We start from the raw sequence: 21,644 nt of genomic DNA, 5'->3' as shown, positions 1-21,644 counted from the left end.
TCCCTGTCTGGTGGTTAAGAATCCAAAAGGTTTCTTAAATCAACAGGAGCAGCTGCCTCTTGGAAGTGAGGCATGGTGTATGTCACACACTGTGGAAAGGAGCTGAGATACAGCAAAAGAGCAGAGGTGATTAATGGGGCTGGTGTCGTAGCTCAGAGTGTGGTTGCACTACTGTGTACAGCCATACTTACCCCACTCATTTATCTTCTGTCCTCTGCCACACACACACAAACAGACGTACACGCTGTCTTCTTTGCCTGTGATGGTGCAGTCATTAGAAATACAAGAACGTACAAGGTGCAGAGGGATCTACAGATGATGATGTGTCTCTAGAGGTGATTACTTCTCTCTTCTTGCTCTTCGGACAAGCCTGAGAAATGCTGACAAAAGGCAGTGCCTGGTTTGGAGTTTCTTTTTCTGCTCTTTGCAAATCCCTTCCCACAGAAGGGAAAGAAAGAAAGGGAAAACAAAGGAAGGAAGTGACTCCATTTTGTGGGCTGCATTTTACGTTAGGTAAGGAAGGGGAACAGCTGGGAGGAAACCTTGGGTTGAGTGTGGACACAGCATCACAAGTGATGGAGCTGCACGAGCTGAAGGAAGATGTGTGGCTTCTTGGAAAAGACTAAAGTCCGAGCAAAACTTCTGTCCTTGGGCTGTTTAAATCTCCAGCATTAAAGTTTTCACCTGGTTGGAGTGGGCTGCAAGATCATCCAACATCCAACATTGCTACGTCTGCCTTGGATAAGAATGGGTGACCTTGTGACCAGCATTGCACATCTGCCTTCCCAGAAGCGTCACAGAGAGCAGCAGGAAAGATGAGATTTTCCTTTTCCGTGCTTTCCAATGTGCTCAGAAAATGTCACCTTCCCCTTCAGTATCCCAGAGCTCCCCTGCATGGGCTCCACTACATCATCCCACCACCCATTAACCCTGGGTCTTGGTGCAGAGAAATTAGAGGCTTGTGATATCTATGTGGAGCCAGTTATTTTGCAGCTTTACTTTACAGAGGTTATTGCAAGTGTGAAATTGCTACTCATTCCTCAAATATTATCCCCTAGATAAAAATCTCCCACTGCCTTGCACTGGGAATTGAAGCTGCTACATCCTTTTCTGTTGTAGTTAGCAGCATTTTTTTACCTTTCCAAAAGCAGCAAGCTGTTCCCGCATCCCTTTGAGACAACTGCACATTCTTGTCAGGCAGTGAGGCAGTTTTCTTCTATATTAACAGGAAACTAGTGTCTCCAATTGGTCTGGCTTACCAGGACTGTTATTATTTGCTGAGTGCTGGCAAAGGACTAAACTGAGAACAAGGTGCAAAGTACTTGCTTGCCCTGAGGAGTTTACAGGACATAATGGAGAAGCCAAACCATCCTGGAAAGCCCAGAGGAAGGAATGACTCAGGGCAATGCAACAAGTCTCTAAGGAGGGACTTACTGTGAGAAGTCTGATGATTTGGCAAAGTCAGCTGGGAAGTCATCATGTTGCGAATCAAAGGCCCACCGGGTCTGTACCGCCCAGCAGGCCAGTGCAATTAAAGCAGGCAGGTTTCTGTAGCCAGCTGCATTAACACCAGCCACCATTGGTTGTGAAATTTGGTGCCCATTTCTAGCTAGAGTAACTTGGCACAGCCTTTGATGTGAATCCAGAGTGAGGCTTAGCCTTTCCCTATGACTATATGGTGAGAAATCTCAGCAACTCTGCCACCTACAAATTAGAAGAGCTATAGCTGAGGCTGCAAAGAGAAGTCTTCAGCGCTGGGAGAATGAAAATTAGTTCTTTACCTATCTAGGACTTGCTGAAAGTTTTGGGAGAGGCAGTATAAGGAAAGAGAATGGCAAGAGACAAAACTATTTGTGACAGAACTGTGTTAGGTAGGGTGTTAAAGTTGACTAAGTGGAAGGGTATGGAGTGGGCTGAAAGAAGACTAATAGCAGGACCCAGAAATAAAGTGCAGGAATTTGGTAGAGTAGAAAACCAGAGAGAGATTTAAAAAATTAAAAAGGTCCTTGCATCGAGTATTTTAGCACACTCCATGAAGGATGATCCCCTCATGGGCCATGCATGCAGTATTATTGCGACTGACTCAGATTTAACACTGGAAATCCTGGCAGTTTTACTTCTACCCTGGGACTTGGAAATCTGAATCTGGGTTTTGCAGCTTTAAGCTGCCTTCCATTGGTGAAGCAAAGCAAAGCACAGGAAGGTGCTTGGGTCTTGTAATCAATTATCAAACGTTCTCCACCTGCAGCACCATTCACTTCAGGTCCCATATTCTCACAGTAGTCTTTAAACTCCCATCATGTCAAAGCAAGTTGCCTATTCTAATATTCAGAGACTTGTTTGCCCCTTATAGCTTCAGTCTTGTTCAGTCCTAGTTTTGCTTTCTTCACTAGAATAACCTTTAGGGTTTCACCTCCTGCTGTGATTACGTCTGTCCCCACAAAAACAGTGAATAGAGGAGCTGCTCTTACGGAATTCCCTTATTATCCTAGGAAATAACAGAAATATTCTAAGGATTTATGTGTTACAGTGCATGGTCTTCCCTAATGAGATCTAAGAGCTTCTGAAGTTACAAGAAAAAAAATCAGTTTTATTCTGCTTACATCTTCTTGTATCTGGGTTTGCTAACCTTTCCTGTTTTTTAACTGTTTGGATTATTCAAAAACAGCATATACAAGCCAAATCTTGCAGTTTTTAACTCAAGTTTATGGTGATGTTGCCTGAGAACAGATTCAGGACCTGTTGTTGTGCTACTTCTCCAGTGAACTCTGTTGCACAAAGTGAGCAACCTCTAGTTGTAGTACCTGAACTCAAGTCTGCTGAAAGAATAGAGAAAAAAGTTAACTTCCTCTTCTAGCAAAAAGAACTCATTTTATCTTTTAATTGTTGCCCTTCTCCTTTTCAAGGTTAGAATTTTTTATGCATTCCCCAAATTATTAATAGTCTCAATTTCACACAAAAAAAAAGGGGGGGGGGGGGACAAGTAGCAGATGATAGCAATAAGTGAATCCCTAGGGTCGCACAAGCGCTAATCCTTTAGTTGTTTTTCACAAGCTAATGGTGTTCAGGTGTTTCAAATAAACTCCAATTGAAACCTCCAATGTTTTGTGAGTCTTTAACCCTCCTAACAAGCCTATATTTTGTGGTTGTTATGTTTAGTCTGGTCTCTCTGTTCAGGAGAACCATGCCTGTTTTTTCCATTGCAGGTCCCTAACTTCATCAACACAACCTTGCCACCCCATGAGCAGGTGACGGCTCAAGAGATCGACAGCTACTTCAGACAGGAGCTCATCTACAAGAGGAATGAGAGGATGGGCAAGAGGGTGATGACGCTTTTAAGGGAGAATGCAGACAAGAGCTTCTTTTTTGCTTTTGGAGCAGGTATGGCATCTGACACTGTCTTATTTGGATGTTGTGGATTGAAAGTAAAATAGAGATTTTCAGGATTTTTTATCTCTGGTCTTGCAGAAAGTTTTTTTTTTTTTTTTTTTTTTTTTTTTTTTTTTTTTTTTTTTTTTTTTTTTTTTTTTTTTTTTTTTTTTATAAGCCTGTTTCTAAAGTGCAATGATTGGAGTAAGAGATGGGTCTGAGCACAGCCAAGGTGTGAGTGGGCTGCTTTGCTTTGTTCCTTGTTGAGTTGAACCTGGTAGAAACATGAAGCTGTTACTACCTCTCATACTGTTGTTACGTTTGTCACCTTCTGCACTCCAGCTCCTTACAGCTGCTGCATGGAGGCATGATAGGAAAGTATTTGTGACGTGAGTGGTAGGACGTGCTCAAACTGCCTTTAAATCTGCCAGCTTGGGTACCGCTGGTGCAGGGACTGTGGAAATACAAAGTACAGGAGACTTGCGTGTTACTGAGTTGGGCTGGGCTTTGAAATCTTTTGGAATACTCTGATTATGCTTTCTTGATGTCTACATTGGCCCCTCGGGTGGTGAACCGGCACAGAACAGCTATTTTTGGCCTTGTGTGATGATATGATGTATGTGCGTGGCTGAATACCGGCTTTATAAATCATGCTGTAGAAGTCCACTGTGTCCTTTTGCATGTTTTAATTTTCTTGATAAATGTGTAGAAGGAAGATGTCTCTGATATTTCCATAAGTCTTTAGCAGTACATGCTATTGTCCTCCTTCCCTTCCTTCTTTTTCTTTCTCTCCTTCCAATGGAATTGCCTTTATCTGCACTAAGAAGATAAATAATAACTGCTAAGGCCTCTGTTCATCAGAATCTTTGAGCACTGGCTTGAGTGATTCTTCAAGTCCCCTTGACTCGAAGGCAGGTTGTGACTGTCATGCTGAGAACTGATCTGCTTCTCCTACTCATCTTTCTGGCAGTTTCTCATTTCTGAGAGAACTTTACTCCTCATCCTGTGGCTTTAGCAATGAACTTTGGCAACAACTCACTTTTCGCTACTCACTTCAGTGGGAATTTTGATTAAAGACTGCAGGGTTTAACATAGAAAGATACGTTCTGATGTATTTATTTTTTGAGTGTATCCAGACTGAATTTCCCAAGCCTCTTTAATCTCAAGCTTGCCTGATATCTTCTGTATGAGGAATTTTGCTTAACTGTTTTTACAGTAGGAAAATATATCACTGTGGTTCCAAAATTGGACAGGAATTCATAGATGCTGAAACTGATGGGTTTAAAAAACAGCTTGTCTAACCTATGGAGCTGAGTTCATCCGAGATCATCAAACATCAAGGCTTTGATATAGGTTTCCAGTTCAGGAAGTCCCTACAGCAGTAATTAGTGGAGCTAGGAGAGACCGGGAATCATTACACAGTGCCCTGTGCCTTGCAGACTTCTCTGGGTATCCATCACAGGCCACTGCTTGAGACAGGATCTTGGACTGGACGGATCGTGGACGCAATGCACTATGACTGCTTGTGTATGCTAACAGGGGAATGGAATTAAACATGCACATTTCTTTCCTTAGAAAGTCATGTCTCAACTGTGGGAAGTTTGGGCTCTTACTCTACCTACCTGCAAGCAAGGACACCAGCCTTGTCACAGCTCAAGACAACTTCACTTGTATTAAAAAATAAATATATAAAACATGTTGACTCTTAAAGAGCAGATCCTGGTTTATCTGTGATCATCCGTTTCTGGCTATGCTGAAAACAATCTTTTGGAGTGAGTATCCAGGAGAGAGCAGATGCTTGCAACAGGATTTACTAAAAATTGAGGTAGGAGAGAGCTGCTGAGAAACGCTTTCATTTGCCTTTTAGTGCTTTGTGCCAGTATCCTTTTGGCTCTTCTCACTATAGCAGCCCATGCCTGCCAGCCATTCCCACTTTAAATGCAATTAATTTGTCTTTTGTTCCGTGGACTTTTTTGTTGGTATAACACGCACTGAGAAAACTTTGAATTCTTAAAATGACAAAACTTTTACATGACTTAAGCACAAATGATTTTTCTGCTTTTATCATTCAAATATAACTTTTGTCCTGAAGCCTTGAAGTCTAATTGAAGGTGTGGAGTAAAAAGAATGCATATTTTTGGTTTTGGTTTAATACATTTGGTATTTGCGAGCTGGTCGTTAAATAATCTGCATATAGCATTTCTGCTCTTTTTCATCCTGCCCTCCAGGTATTATATATTGATATGATTGATATATTGATATGTAATCAATATATTGAGGCTGATGGAAATATTTCTGCTGATAAATGATCAAGCAGTTGAGGAAACAATTTATGTATTAATGTCTGCTCTGTGCCGAAGCTCACAATTCCGTCCAAATCCCAGAGAGTTTGGGGGATGCTGTTCTCTAGATTTACATTCGCAGTTAAAGTGTTCTTGTATTTGCTGTTCAGAGGCTGAGCAGCAAAGGCTTTATGAGGCATCTTTGGAGACGTGATCTGGTGCATGAAACATCTGCCAGACAAATCCTGGGAAGTTAGAACTACTAAAGGGAGGTACTTACTTGAGTATCCAAGTAAGGATACTCTACTTATAAAACTACTTATTTGTGTCTGCTAAATGAAATATTTTTACACCCATCAAAGGGTTTTGTTGTCACTGCAAATATTGTAACAAAAAATTATACATTTCTAATGTGAGCTTTTCAGTTTTCAAATGTCTGCAAAAAAAAGACTATACTTCAAAATGAGTTCTCCACCCCGTCCCCAACACCATGTCCCATTGCTCACATTATAAATGCATCAAAACACTTGCAATCTTTTGCTTTATAAAACACACACACAGAAGTGGAAATGGTCATTTACTCCTTCCATTTTCTGCCTCTTTTCCTCTATGAAAAGAAAATCAGGATTCGGTTAGAGTAGGACACAATTCTTCATCCAGCTCTGTGCCTTTCACTTCTTTCTTGACAGACTTTATTTGTTATATTAAAAAAAAAATCTCACCAAACCTATATTACAGTAACTGTACTCTAGCAGTGAAGCAGCATTTGTTCTTTATGAAGTAACTTTTTCAGGTAATAGGCATGATAATCTTCCACTTTGAATAAGAGTGATAAGATAGGAAACTTTTAAACAGAGTTAGAGTTTGGAAATATTTGCTTTGTTTGAAAGCTCATTCTGAAATGCTAGAAATCATAGGTACACTGTAACAGTGAAGTGCCTTAGACCTGATATACAGGCCATTTATAAAGGACCTTTTACAGTCAAGAAACAGAGAAGCAGCCAAGAGCACATGGGCTGTTAAAGAGAGTTAATATTTTGGCAACTAAGACTATACACATGAAGTCAATGTTTAAGAAAAAAATCACTCTGGTTTATTTCATTTTTATGGGCAAATAATTTTCAAGTAACACTTATGATAACAGATGGATAAATTTATGCCTGCAGTTAATTTGAACGATAATTTCCTTAGGATGTTTTACTTACTTGAATTTCTTTCTCTCTGTCTTTTATGAGAGCTGTCTGTTTTGTAACAGAGCTGAATTTACTACTTCAGCAATTCAGATGCTTCTCCAGTTCATGACACTTACTACCAGCCAAATCAGTAGGCTTTAGGACAGTGGCTTTGGAAATTAACTTTTTTTTAAATTATTATTTTATTTTATTTTCGGTGCTGGGAGAAAGATTTGAAATGCAAGTACTATAGGGGCTCTCATGGTAAGAGAGGCTCAAACTGTCCATGAATCACAGTCTGGTAGTGCGGGGGAAAAAGGATCTATTTTCCTACCGTGCAAGGGTTAGTGAGGCCTCTCTGTTTGAGGGGCTAGAGGAAACTTGGGCTGTTGTCTTTGGTTGATGGAAGAGCATGGGAAGAACAGGATGGTGGCCACAACTCGAAATGGAATCGATGCGTGTTAATGATACTTAATGCTTTGGACAATCACACCTCTTCTATTTAGATATCTAATTGTAGCTGAGCAGTAAGGTGAAGTGGCTGAGAGTAGATACCTAAATGTTGACAGATTTAGTTTAAATTTCTGAGGTATTCTGTAGGGAAAATAAGAGCCAGGCTCTGTCGTGGATGTTTGCCTACTCCCGTAAATGCAGCACAATTCACTGCACAGCAGGAACACCTGAAATAGATACTCATTCCCTTTGCATGTTCAGAAAAGGTGAATTCCTTCCTGCTGTGTTAAGCTGGCAGCAGCATAAGTAATCGCTCTGATCACCATAATTTACCTGTTACAATAACGTTACTCATCGTCTCCAGTAACCTTTGCAAGTGCTGTCTGATAGTTCATAATATCACCCTAAAGTAGGTCACAGTTTTTGTGGATGTGTTGCCACTGGCAAAATAGAATCATGTAGCTTGTCTACGGCGTGGAGCTCGTGGCAGAGCACAGGGAGAATAGAAAATTTCCTTTTTCTGGTCCTTGGCTCAAACTCTCTCTTGCCCAATGATTCACACAAAGGATTTCAAGGGGTCACTTCATCCCACTTCATTTTAAATACAGAAGGTATCAAAAGTAGGAACATGAGTGACAGGCAGCTCCAAGGGTGAGTCAGGTAGCTTATGGCGTGGATCACATCTAAGATGTGCTTTTTTTTTTTTTTTTTTTTTTTTCCCCATAAACACAAGACAGCCTTGGGAGACTGGCCAGATGTTGTAGCTGTCTTGAATCCACTTGCTAAAAAACAATCACAACCAAGCTGGAATGTGATGGTTATTGGACTTAGGGTTGCGGGAGATGGGAGTCTTTTGTCATAGAAAACCATAGCTCTGCCCAATAGCTTGGGAAAGGGAAGGAGGTGATGGATACGGTTTAAACATTAGCAATTAAAACCCAGAGAGCCTTTGTGGAAGTCGTTAGCACCTGCCACTAGATCTGGCACTCAAGTTCACATATGTTATTTGGAAGTGAATATCAAAAGGGAAATGCCTTGAGGCCACCATCTAAGTGCACACAGAGGAGCGGGGAGGAAGGGAGGAGGATGGATTTACAGATACTGAATAGGAAAATAGGTGTTTTGCACTCTCAGCTGACACAATGTTGAGTGCAATTTGGGCATGAAGTTGTACCCACTCTTATGCTACTGGGATTTCAGCCTCACATCTGAAGTTTGATCCTCACGGTCCGGAATTCTATAGCTCCTTCTTGCTTCCATTTTTCCTCTTGGAGTCTCTGAGGAACATAAAAGAAAAATATATGCATGAGGGGAGGAAAAAAAAAAAAAACTTGCAGAGTGCAGTATAGAGAGACTCTCTCCGCAGGGTTAGACGTCCTGGTCCAGCACTGATTAGGGGTGCTACTGACATCACTAGCTCAGTTCATCAACGGGTTGTCTCGCTGGAGCAAGAAATTGGCCACCAGGAGATTGAACTTGGCGAGCCTACAAAAGAGAAGAAAAGGGTGAATTAACAGTTTGCAGATGCTAGAATTCCCTTTGCCCGTGTTTATTTGGGCATCCAGATGCTTGTAGTGAGATCAGGCTGGTTTTGTATATGGACTTTACTTTTTTAAAAAGCCAAGTAATTCTTTGCTTTTAAAAATATACTTACATCCTAATTTTAAGTGAAACCATGTAATTGCTTCATTTAAAAGTCTTCATTAAAAAGTTGGGGCCTGATTCTCTTTTCAGACACTCTGTTGGAAATCAGGAGTTGCTCCATTAGGGAATAGCTCATTCCAAGTGTAAATCCAGCCTGTAGCCTTTTAAAAAATAGGCGGAACTTTTTTATATGCACTGATCTTATATCACATACAGATTTGGAAGCCTCTGAATAACTTCTTTTTCACCTGAAGCTTAAATCAGCACAGAGACAGAACCTGAGCTAGAGAGGCCAAAATAAACCAAACTATACTACATAGCAGGGGAAACTGCTATTGTGAAGGCTGATTCTTAAAACTTGAATTTGGGGGAAAACTCTTGCTGTATAAACAGTCATTAACCATAACTAGGCTTTGTTACTGGTAAAGGGCAACTGTGGTGAGCTCTGTTTGAGGTTGCTCTCACTTGAACCAACCAAGCCATGTAAATGACCTCGCCAGTAAAAGCTTCATGGATCTGGCCATGCACTTGGTTGCGCTTTTCTGTCTACTGTGTCACCAAATTCAACTGCTCAAGGAGAGTTGGAGCAAACCCTGAACTCCCCTCGGTCTGTTGGGAAACTCCTCCAGCACCGCAGGGTAGTCCTGGCTGCCCATGTCCTGCCACCACTTTGTTCATTGCACCATTCAAGTAGGCTACAGCCCCAAATCTAAGCCTCTTAAACTACTATGTTTAGTAGTTGAAGATACTTAAGTAATGAGTAAAGCAAATACACCATAACCTGCGAGGCCTATTTTATGCATTTACCAGCTTTGATACAATTCTTTCCGCGATGGATGGGAAATGCTGCATGTGCACAACAGGATTTTCAGTTTAAAGAAAGTTATCCATTAATATCAGTTTTTCTGGGTGCCTGACATTTTCATATCGTACTTATTATATCTGTGACAAATTCTACTATGTAAGTCTAATTCTGTCTGCCTATTTTCAAAAAAACAAAGAAAAAATAAATTGGTCCCTTCTGTCTTGTAATATAAAGATTTTGGCTATTCCATTGCTTCAACATCTGAGAAGTAAAAACGTAGACATAAGGCAGGAAATTTTCTCTTTTCAGAACTGCAAATAATCATGTGAGATTTACACTCAGGCTTAAGCACTCTGCTGAAGAGGAATGGGCTTAAACATGGGATGAAATACCCTTTTTTTTCGCCCCACACACGCAAGAACTTTCTGTGAATCCTTGAGGCCACCCTGCAAGCTCTCAGGAAACTGGGCAGAGGTCTCATGTAACTCTGACTAGATTTCATCAGAGGGGTGTTGAAATCAAAATATGGTTGCTAGACACTTCATCGTTTTCCAATGCAGAGCTGTCTCATGAGAAAGGTCTCAACCAGCTCTCACAGTACTGTTAACAAAACTTTAAGGGGGCTGTATGGAGAACCCAGGGCTAGCATTGCACTGATCTCACGCTGAGGTTTCTGTGGGTTATTAGTTTGAAAAGGCCAGCAGTGCATAGATTGCAAAATACTCAAGGATCTGGTGTGAGCCGGGGTAAGCTTGTGCACTACCTGCGGCTATTAAAGTTGTGACTGCAGCCCTGACACCCTGCTGCATGCCGCTCTCCCACAGGAGCGGAGCAGGAGATGTGTGCTCACCACCCAGCTCTGCCCAAATTGAGAGCACGGGATAGCGCGATGTCTTCACTAATGCTTCACAGGAATGCAAACTGCTGTGGCCAGAATGAGTGCGTGTTCCCACCTGGCAGTTACCTCCAGGAGAAAAGCATTGAGCCCAGGGTGCTGTCCACCAGCCACTGAGCTCCCCTCTGAGCTCTCCAGCTGTGGGTGCTGCGGAGGGTATTGAAGCAGAGAAGTGGTTTGTACTGGTCCTGATGCAGGGCTCTTTCTGGTTCAAGCTGTCACCACCAGTTTGGGGGTGAGAGGCTGCAGGGGGACCACGTATGGAGAAAAACCAGTGACCACCTCAATGGATTGTAAAGACAGGGCCTCAAAAGCCTCAAAAAGCCTGGCTGTAAATTGCATGGATTTCTTGAGAAATTTTACCGGTATGGAAATTGAGAGTGGAAAGCTCATTAAGTTGGCTGGTTTTATGGGAGTTCCAGTATTTCTTAGTCACGATTATGCCAGGAATACCATCAGAGCAAACTTGTTGAGAAAGGATTTATGGATTTGGGATCAGCTCCCATTCTTGCCGAATTCATGGCAGTTCTGTAACTGACTTCAGGGTGACCGGTGTATGCACCTGGATGATGCAACTTTTAATTGTCAGTCCAATTCTTTAATCTAGGTCATTACTTTCACATTATTGCAAAACATCAATACCTTGTTTTTCTTTCTAAGCCTATTAAATCTATGTTCCATTGTTATTTTCTCTGTGAGCTCAGAAAAGACCTGTTGCAGAAAAGAAAATGTATGTGCAGTATACCTCTGCCCAAAGAAAATATTTAAGCATCAGAAATGTAAAGTGAAGATAGAATTACCCAGAGAGGCAGAATGGAAATAATTAGAACTCCAAGCAGCAAGAAGAGATGTCGTAAACTCCAGTTACTCACCTCTTGTAGACATTCAAAACAAGTTCCACCACTACTCACCTATTTTACAGAGGCCTGTATAAAGCAGTAGAGACCTGATGGATGAAATTGTTCTGGTAGCAACTAAAACTGGGCCCAAACCCAAGTCCAATAGCTGAGCTGCCATCTAAAACTGGAAGAAGTTTGGGTTTTGGGTTCATACCTGAATCTTGCCTCTCTTTCTGCTCTGTGCCCTAGACCTAATTAAACCTTGGGTTTAGACTAGCGTGATGGAGAGAAGTGATTCCAGTCCATGGAAAATGTTGCTCGTTCAAATTGCTTTTCTTTGTTTTTTCTTTTTTTGGAGTTTTATTATGAAGCAAAAAATCAAAAGTCTCAGCAAAAATGGGAAATACTGGAATCTGGCACTGAAATGCTTTCTTCAGTAGGAGCTCCAGAGCTGTGGCTTCTGGAAGCCGGCAGGACATTGGCTTCAAGTTAGGTCCTGAGGTCCAGGTTGCTGATAACTTGCAATGTGTAAAAAGGCAAAATGTGGTTTTTTAGAAGCCAGGTTTTCTGCTTCCTATGAACCTTCCAGGCAGCCATCAGGAAAGAGTGAGCAGGTGAATCAGTGAAAATGCCAGATGAGTCTGACGTGTAACTTTTCCTGCTTTTCAATGGTCAGTCATTAAGACCTATCGAAAGCTTTCATTTTGATAACCTCTTATTCCTTGACTGAAGACCATTCTGTCAGAGCATTTCCAACCCTTTTTTATTCTAAACACTCTTATGTTTTGGTGGAGCTAGCTTAGCTTAGCTAGCTTATGTTTTGGTGGAGCTTAGCTTAGCTCCACCTAGCTGAACAGTGAAATCTCAATGAGCTTCCAGGAATAAGGTTGAAGTACTGAAACCTATGCAATTATTATCTAAAATAAATAACCTGAGTATTTTTAGTATTTTGTGTAATTTTTTCATGGGAAATACTTTAAATACTGAGGTTAGCAAACTTTTTAAAATTGTATTTATACATTGAAAGGAATTGTAGAGAAAAATCAAATGCTACCACTGGGTTAATGCTGTATGAAATTCAGCACCAGCTCTCTGTATTTATACAGAATTTGCATTCATTTTGTGTTTTTCCTTGAGGTGTTTGAGGTGCAGTGAAACTGCTGTGAGGTTCTTATCACTTAGCCATCTGGTTTGGGCCCAGTTGAAAATTTTGTAGTGCCTCTCACTGGGAGGATTGGTTTAAAAGTAACAGAAATCTGCCAAAGAAATAGACTTTATTATTGACATCAATGCTGTTTTTAATCTGATTTTCTAAGGAAATGAGTCTTGAGCATTCATGATGTATGTGTTTGTGTGTAGGTGTTTGTGCATATGTTTTTCTCCCTTGTAGATTTTTAGTCTGCTGGCTGATTATAATGAAACTTGGCAGATGGCTAGTCTCAAAGATAATTGGTTCTTGCATGCTTTATGAAAATAAGTGGTCAGATAGAAGAAGAAATTAATAGTCTCATGCACTGAAAGAACACAGCATGAGCTGAACTTTTATTAAATCTCAGAAAATCCCTGTGGGAGAAAGAGGTGAAAGATATCTCTATAGGCTTTATTGGTTCTGCATGCAGAAGGATGTGGTGTATAATGCTGATATCTGTCACAGTTGTGGCTTGAAGAGCACAAAAACGTTCAGTGTAACTAATTACCAAAAGTATCTTGAGAGCTACATGTTGTCTCTGGGCTGCCCTGTGACTTAGCTGCTCATCCTCAAGTCCAGAGCAATATCAAGTAGCAGATTTGTAAATGGGACCTAGGTAGGTCTGTAGGACTCTCTAAAACTAGTAAGTGGTGGGCACTCAGCTATACCACCCTGCTACTTCCAACTGGTCAAGTGTGCCATCATCCATGCCCCAGAATATTCTTTTTATACAACCTGGGATGAAAGGAGCAGCAGCCTGGGGTTCCTATGTACAGAATTTGGGAATACTTCTTTTGTACGAAGGTCATTCTCCTTAAGCTGAAATGGCTTGTTGGCAATCAGGAAACAAACTGAAGAAACAAAGGAAGGAGTAGAGTGACATTTGAAAGAAATCTATCTTGCAATGTTAACTAATCAGAAAGGGAGATGATATTATAATTTAGTATTTGGAGAAGATGCTTAGAAAATATGGTGATGATGACAGCAATTGAAACCTTTCCAAAGCAGAGTACAGAAGGGAGTCGGAGTGCTGAGAAAAGCTAATGCAGTTCTTTAAATTTATTTGTTTTTTCCTTGCTTTCTAGAAATTATGTATCTAGGATATCGATAACAGTGATAATTGTAAGGGTGGAGTTCTCTCTGTTGAACTGGAGGTATCTGAAAGTTTATCTTCTGTGCAAGATCATTGAGCTCCTTTAACCAGAGAACCCCCAGAGGACAATTCCTCCTACTTAACCCAGATGGAAATTAAAAGATGGAAAGAATTGCCCTCTGGAGACACCTTTCCTCTGACTGTAGAGGAAACTTAGAAAATGGGTCTCCAACAGATGCCTGACTTCTAGATGTGTGGGATTAATTGAATCCTGAGAGCAGGAGTTGAGAACTCAGGGTGGTTTTATCTCTGCCTGACCTTGAGCAAGCTACTTGGGATATTAAGAGCTCCCCAAGGAATGCTTTGTATTGCTGCCAGTGGAAAAGCCTCGTTAGGTAGGAGGGAAAAATGCAAGCAGAATGACCTAGGAGAGTTTGCGTTGCGCCTCAGAGAAGGCTGTGGTGAGGATACTAGGGGCAAAAAATTTCCTACAGGGAAGTCCTCTGCCACTAACCTTAGAAAGCTCAGTCCAGCCTGCTTAGCTGGGAGAGAGATCACACTGCTCCGTCTGAAGCCCAAGATTAGACAACTCCTGTTCTCCTTGCAGTTCCTGTATGTTAGCTTAAGTGTTCAGAGTGGACTCTTGCCAGCTGATTCACTCTGTTCTGCCAGGGATATATATATATATATATATATATATAAAAATATGTATATTTTCCATTGGAAAATGACATTTCACACAAGAGCTTGAGGATTCCTTTTTTCACTTTGTTTTTCAGTGGAAAAGCTGGTTTTGTAGGCAAGAGGGTTTAAGTTCTTTCTGTCTTTATGATTGCATAGAACAGATGGACTCAGACATGCAGAAGTGTAAAGCTATTCCATCTTTCTTCACTTGTCATCTGTAGGGAAAGAAAACTACCTTTGGCTCAAGTGCAGTCATTCGTAAGCCTCGTGTGGCTTGAGCTATGTAGAGAAAATAAAGTCATAGAAGAGAGACCAGGGTCTTGTTTCATTTCCTCAAGGATGGTTATCCCTCTTGTTTGCAAGGGAGGAGGCAGTCAAACCAAAAAAAAATCTCCATGTACCATGTGTCTTATTCTTGCTGTTCAGTTACAGAAGCAACTGGGATGAAGGAATAAGTGCTGTTAGTGAGCTGGGATTCAGACCTGGGGGCTTTTGCAGCCTTCTGATAAAGCTTGTCTTTTTCCATGCAACCCTTGGGTAAAATAGGAAGGTGTTTGTTTTATTTTATTTTGTTTTATTTTCCCTGTGGCCTGTGGAGCCACTCACTAAGTCAGGAATATTTGTTCATCTCCCTTAAACTCCACCGTGCTGCAGGTTGTCTTTCTGAATTTACATTCATGGGGTTCAATCATCTCCTGCACAATAAAAGCTCCAGTGTTGGCCTCTCTACTTTGGTGCTGTGCAGGACTCGTGTCAAAAGGGAGCCCTTCCTTCAAGCATTTGTGTTTTGCTTAATACCTGCCAATCACACCGCCTGCCTTCGCCCCAAGTTTGTTGTCTTTGCAGTTGGTCACAGCGTGAGCTACCAAAAACCTCACTGAGCTTGACGGGATATTCTGTTAGCCTAACCCTAACACACGATCTTGAACCTCTCCAGAGCACAAAGGGCCTTTTCAGAGCCCCACCACAGCTCGAAGATTTCATTTCATGTGTTACAATTAATCTGTATTTATTGCCACTTATCTTAAATGGCTAACAATATCAGGAGTTTAAAAAGTGCTTTGAATGTCAAACTGGGTCAATTAAAACTGTACTTAAAATATTTGCAAAACTTCTACCCTAATAATTGCCCCCTCAGTCTGCTGTTAACCAAAATGTTTTAAACAAATACACTGAGCTTAAGCAGACTGACATTCAGTAGATTTCTCCTTGATATTTTGGCAGAATCTAGGATCAGTTTTCTAACTTTCATACTTCTCTGCTCACTAGACTCTTTTAGAAGAGGAAAAATTAAATAATGTTTTAGATGGTTATAAATATTTCAGTGCTTGTTTCAATGAAAAGAAAAAAGGAAAGAAAAAAGCAGAAGCCTTTTGATTTTGAAGGGCAGAAGAGACTATTAGATTAATCGATTTGATTTTCTAATATTTCATTCTCTTCTGTTATGGACCTAAAGAGCTTGTGTTTAACAGTGATCTTCAACATATGGATCATGGTTAAGAAGGCTGTCTTTCAGGGCCCTTCAGTATTGCATGTGGGCATGGGAAATAACATGGTATTAATAATAAAATGAAAATAATAAAATAACACAGCAAATATTCAGTATTATTTTTTAAAAATGCTAAATAGTAAAATAATAAAAACTAGTGTTATTAAATATAGTTGGTTTTGTTACCTGTGGTCCATCACAGGTTGGTAGTGGCTGGAAGGGTCCATTCCATCCTTCCTGCTGAAAAGGCCGTGTATAGCCTTGATTTTTATTTTTTTTTTCCTTAAAGCTCCAAGTGCCAGAAGGCCTTACTAAATTCTATAAAATAAGCAGTGGTGTAAGTATCCCGTGAGAAATAAGAACTTCTATCTAGGTCAGCCAAGGTTTCTCAGAGTTAGGATGTTGAAGTTCATTGCTCTGAAAAGCCCCAAGAAGGACCTCCATGTAGGCGTTTAGTTGTGCTAGATGCAGAGCCAGTGAGATCCCAGGCTGCAGGAATTAAATACCAAAACTAAAGGTCTGTCCATGTGGAGCCATTTGGACTTCAAGCTCTGATCCTCAAACATTTGCACTTTCTTTGAGCAGTGACATTAGCATAGCTTGGTTTCCTATGGTTTTAAGTCACTTGCTTGAAATCCCAGCAGGCTAATAAGGGGCTGGACTGTAATTTAAGCATTTCTGTTAGTTAGGGCATTCATACTATCTTTATGGGTCTCCGCTGTCCTTAATTAGGCTCACCCTGCAACTTTTCCTTTCCACACGAGAGATCAGTAAGTCTCTATTCAGCCATCTATTTTCATAAAATGTATAGGAAAGGACTATCTTGGAGACAGCTGCTCTTCTGTCTAATAGATTTGAAATTTCCCCATGGGTTCAGAATATTTCGGGAAAGATCATAAAGACAAAAGCATGTGCACAAGGGAGAGCCGGATCCCTTAAGTCTAATCTTTATAGGAAACAATCCTGAAAGGGAGTTGCCATATTTTTGTGATAGAAATATTGCAGGACTTGAAGGCGCTAAATGGTTTTGATCATTTCTTTAATTGGTTATTTCTTTAACTAATTCTTCTGTAGAATATTTAGCTAAACAAATCTGACTTTCCCAATTTATCTGTAAGTTTGTTTTTTGGAGGTTTTATTTTTTAATAGGTTGGGGGGGAAAAAGGTCTTAAGAGGAGTTTTGTATAAGAAACAGTGAAAATATATTTTTGATAATAGCTTTTCTCAAATTTGACATGACAGCACTATTCTGAGGGGAGTGGCATTCTTGGTACCTTGGAGGCAGATTGTGGATATGTTTTCATTGCTCATTAGTTACTCCCCTCTCTTTATTGTTTTGTTTTTCTTTGTAATCTCCATCATTAAGAAATCAATGTGTGATGCGTGACTAATCATATCTGAAGAATGACAAATAGCTCAAAGCTGACAGTTTACAAGCAAGCCATCATCTGAAACTTATTCACATAAACAGTTTCTTTTTTTTAATGCAAGCAGGAATACTCTGAATTTCCCAAAACATCTTGTCCTCCAGAGTTTGCTGAGTCCTGTCAGCCTGTTTCTAGCCATGTCCTCGTAGATCCTTCATGACCCAATTCATTTATATTCACCTCTTCAGATCTAGCAAAAAATCTCACAAGGATGAGATATATGGAGGGGTGTGTGTGATGGGTTTTTTTTTGATTTTTTAGGACTGCTGCCTTTTGACAATCTTAATCAAAAACCTGACAGAGTCTTACCCTGGACAAGGAATATTGCTTTATATTGACCATGTTGACTTCTTTTAGATCCTCACAGAGTCACTTAGTGATTGCATGTGAATATTCAGTACGTCCTTTGCATGGAGGTACTGAAGTGCTCTGCCTGCCTCATGGGTGGGTGATGAAAACCTGAAGAAAGTAACAACAGTGAGGTGAAAACTCTGAAGTTTGACCACATGGAATAAGGGAGGAAGCTGTACCAAGTTTTTCATGATAGGGACTAACCTAGTCCCTTAATGAGATAAGGCTTCTACCAGTCCCCACATGAGACACTTGAACTCGGGCGAATTTCCCACAAATTTAATGGATGGTGGAAGTTTCAAGTGGTTATATTCCTATTTGGAAAGAGGTGACTCTACTAAGGTTCTGTTAATATTCCCATTCAGGGAAATGTAAACTCACGCTCAGTTCTATTTGAGAAAACAAGCCTATACTCCAAATGTAAATCCACTCACTCTGCTGGTTCTACTGCAAAGGAAACAATTTGTATTTTGTTGGCACTTTCCACCCAGCTCTGCTGGTTAGGATATCGCAGGCTGTCAGCTCTTCATATGTTTACATTAATTCCAGATAATGAAATAAAGAGGCTTTGCTGAAGCTTGCAAGGAACATGGAAGAGGTGCTCAGTTGAATCTCACCCAAGGGGAAGTGCTTGGAATAAGCCCCTTTCAGTCGTTGGGACCACTATAGTATTATGAACGAAGCTGTCTTTCTTTGGAATGCTAACCCTGTTGTGCTGAAAATCTCTTCCTGACAAGTTAAAAGGGAAAAGCAAACAGGAAAATAACAGTTTAGTCTTAAAAGGGAAGGAGCTATGTTAAGTGCTATCTAGTTATAGCCTTGGACCACTGCAACTGTGGGAAAATGTGATGAGACAGTGTAACCAAGCACATCTGCTTTTTCTTTGTTAATTCTGTGCCTTTGTGCACAAACAGGCAATGATGGATTGTCCTGGAGTTTTGTGCATAGTATCGCGCAGACCTGGATTTAATTGTCCTGCATTTATTGTACAAAAGGATTGAATTATGAACCACTTTACAGCATCTCCAGTGAAAGTGATTATCAGCGGTGCTCCTCGCCAGAGATATAACTCTGTCAGGCAGGCTCTCTCCTCTCTTGGGTTCTTTGGAAAAAGCTCATGAATTTGCTGTCTCCTGCCAGTTAAAGCTCAGGGTGAAACACAAAACCCAAAGCTGCCAATAGCTATATATTCAGTTCAGATGTTGTAGGAATTTCTTACTCCATTTTTTCCCTTGAGTGGAAGATCAGTCAGGATTTTTGGAGCATAGAAATGAAATAGAGCAGCAGAGTTTCCCCCAGCTTATTGCTGTTCTGATATTTGTAGGTGAACTGTGTGGTTGAGGAGATTGGCTGTTGACTTTAGCCTAAACTTAGGATCACACCCTCGTTTAGTAAAATTGGTTGTTATACTATGCTAAGGAAATCTTCACGCCCACTCACCCAGACATATCTCATAGCAGTTGTCACACTTCTCCTCCCTGCAGTGGTCAGATAACCCCAGAAACAGGTTTAAGCTGAGGCGGATGTACATAAAGAACATTATGAGCCCTGCCTCTAAGACTGCACAATCACTCATCTGCAGAGGAGCGGGGAGTTTTGCTCTCTAAGTTTTCTTGTGACTACTGCAGTGTAATAAAGGGCAGCAGGATGGATTGCAGGGACTGTAGCCCTGCCTGCCAGGAAGGGTTTTTTTTATATATATACTCCCCCATGTTTTAGAGCAACAGCTGCAAACGGAGAATTTCTGTTAGGGTTTGCTCAAGTCTGCAGGGATATTTTCACTGCCTTCTGTGGAGCTGCCTCGTGCTGTGCTTTCAAATGCTTTTGGCCTGTGCTTTAGGTGCAGCGAGTTTTGTCTCCTTCTAGGAGGTTTTGTGTGACTATGCTCATCTGCCATGTAAATGAACCCTAAATTCATGTTCAGATATTTTTGTGCCTGGGATATCACAGCTACACAGGTGAAGCAGCACATAGATTCAGACAGCGGCAGGCACACTACTGCAAAACTCTTGCGAATGGCTGCTTTTCTATATGAATTCATTTCACATGAATTTATGGATAGGTCTACAGTTGCCAGAAAGTCTGCTCCTGGTGGGTAAGGAAGTAAAATACTCTGGACTAACAGGTAGCACATGCAATTCATTTAAATAGAAGTCTACCAGTGTGTTAGCCCATAGCTGTGGTAACACTCATGACAGCAGTCTTCACGCTGAAAACTGTCCTAATTAATAACAGCTAAGAACAGAGGTTAAGTGGAGTGTCATAGCAACAGGGCCTGGACTAGGAGAGGATCATTTGTGGTCACATGCCTTCTGCATGCAGAGAATTATTTTTGAAACAATACCCATGTAACTGCGTTCTTGCATTTTGGAAAGTCAGTTGTTCAAACTAGTGATGATTTTCTTCTGCATTGTCATTCAGCTGACTTATTTGTAATTCTGCCTAAGCAGAGGAGTATCAAATGCAACAGAGGAAACTGAGGAGAAAGGGCTTGGAAATTCCCATGATGTATTGCAGACTGAAAATATTGTCTGAATATTTAATATAGCAGCTGGGAAAAGTTGTAGAATTAAATGGTTGGAAGAATACCCAGTGCTTTTCACAGGACTGTGAGGGGTTGACAGGCAGATGCCCATTTTCCACAAACGGCCTAGAGTCTCTCAGGAAGAAGTGGATGAGCCTTCATAGTGGGACAAGTCTTCATGCCAGTATGCTGATTTTTGGGGACATTTTTTCATGAGTGTAAAGGACAGTTTCTGCAGAGGGGAAAAAAAATCTAGTAGGATCAGTGCAGTGAGGCCTTTGTTTTTCCTTTGTAAATAGTGAATTCTCTGATGCTTGTTACATTCATTCAGTAGGTGGGCACGAGTAGCTTTTGTCCTTTCCAGACATAAGCTTCCCTTAAAGTAGGGAAGAGAATGCTTGGATTCTTTTCTGCAGAAAGAGACATGATTCAGAATGAAGCATCCTCAATAAGAGATATCTCAGAGTTGTCATTGCCTGACAGTTTATTGTGCATTGCCTGTCCTGGTTGATTGATTTGGATATTATTGCTTTCTTTAGGATTCATTATGTGCTGGTCCAAGGGCTAAATTTTCAAGTACCTGACATCTTAAAGTGATTAATCTTTTTAGTCAGAAGTGAAGTGTTCAATATTCAGAGCCTCTGCTGAGGACTGGATTTTCAAAAGGAGTGAGTCTTTTTGAAAATCTGGCTGGATTTCAGTTTGTCTGCCTTTAAAGTCTTCTTAAATCTTTATTGAGCACAAAGGAACAGACTGTCTTGCAAGTTCACGCCTTCGTTGGAAGGAATTGACTCCTGCTGACTCCAGTGTGCATGTGGCTGGATCAGACCCCTGAAGTGTGACCTGTTAGCACCATATTTAAATGCCATGTGCCCATGGCAACAACCCAGCGAGCCCAACAGAAGAACCTAGAATGGTGCAAGGCAAAGAAGGGGCATCCTCTTCTCATTGACAGAGAGTTCCTCATAATAGAAAAGAGGGGAAATGCCTGATAAGTCAAGTGGCTTGATTCATAAGGGAACTTATTCTAAAGTAAACACAATGCCGTATGTGTCTCATTTGCCCATGAGATCATCTGTTTCTTTGTTAGGGAAGAAAATGTGTTTCCCTTCCAAGTACAGGGCCATTCGGGCAATTTACATGAACAAATAAAGATGAGGTTTAGCAGCACTAAATAAATAAAACACAACTCTAAGTGGCCACCAAAGAGCAGAGCTGTTCGAATGAAATAGTACTGGGACTCGAGCCAAATGGCTGCTGTTTGCCATGCCTGCTTATGATTCCCAGTCCAAGCAGTGCTTCGGACGCTTGTTGCTGAAGTCAAGTTTATGGTTGCAGCACAGCGTATATTGGGAGATAAACTAGCTGTGCTAGGGATGAACAGCAGGGCAGACACCATGAAGTAAATCTATTCCATAGTCATGGTTT

The 21,644-nt window shown here is 40.9% G+C and overlaps 1 protein-coding gene across 1 annotated transcript in view; it reads left to right on the top strand.

Annotated features, from left to right (window-relative positions):
* TRABD2B (TraB domain containing 2B) overlaps positions 1–21,644 on the top strand; it is a 237,888-nt gene that overhangs the window by 163,887 nt on the left and 52,357 nt on the right. Inside the window, exon 4 of the mRNA XM_026033909.1 lies at positions 3,207–3,381. Within this exon, the coding sequence (XP_025889694.1) occupies positions 3,207–3,381 (175 nt within the window). The remainder of the gene's footprint in view (positions 1–3,206; positions 3,382–21,644) is intronic.

The sequence above is a fragment of the Nothoprocta perdicaria genome, unplaced genomic scaffold (genome assembly GCF_003342845.1).
Source record: "Nothoprocta perdicaria isolate Ctin4 unplaced genomic scaffold, notPer1 scaffold_0, whole genome shotgun sequence".
Classification (NCBI taxonomy): Eukaryota; Metazoa; Chordata; class Aves; order Tinamiformes; family Tinamidae; genus Nothoprocta; species Nothoprocta perdicaria.
Note: the sequence above shows the minus strand (reverse complement) of the source record. Positions and strands in the feature narration are given on the sequence as shown.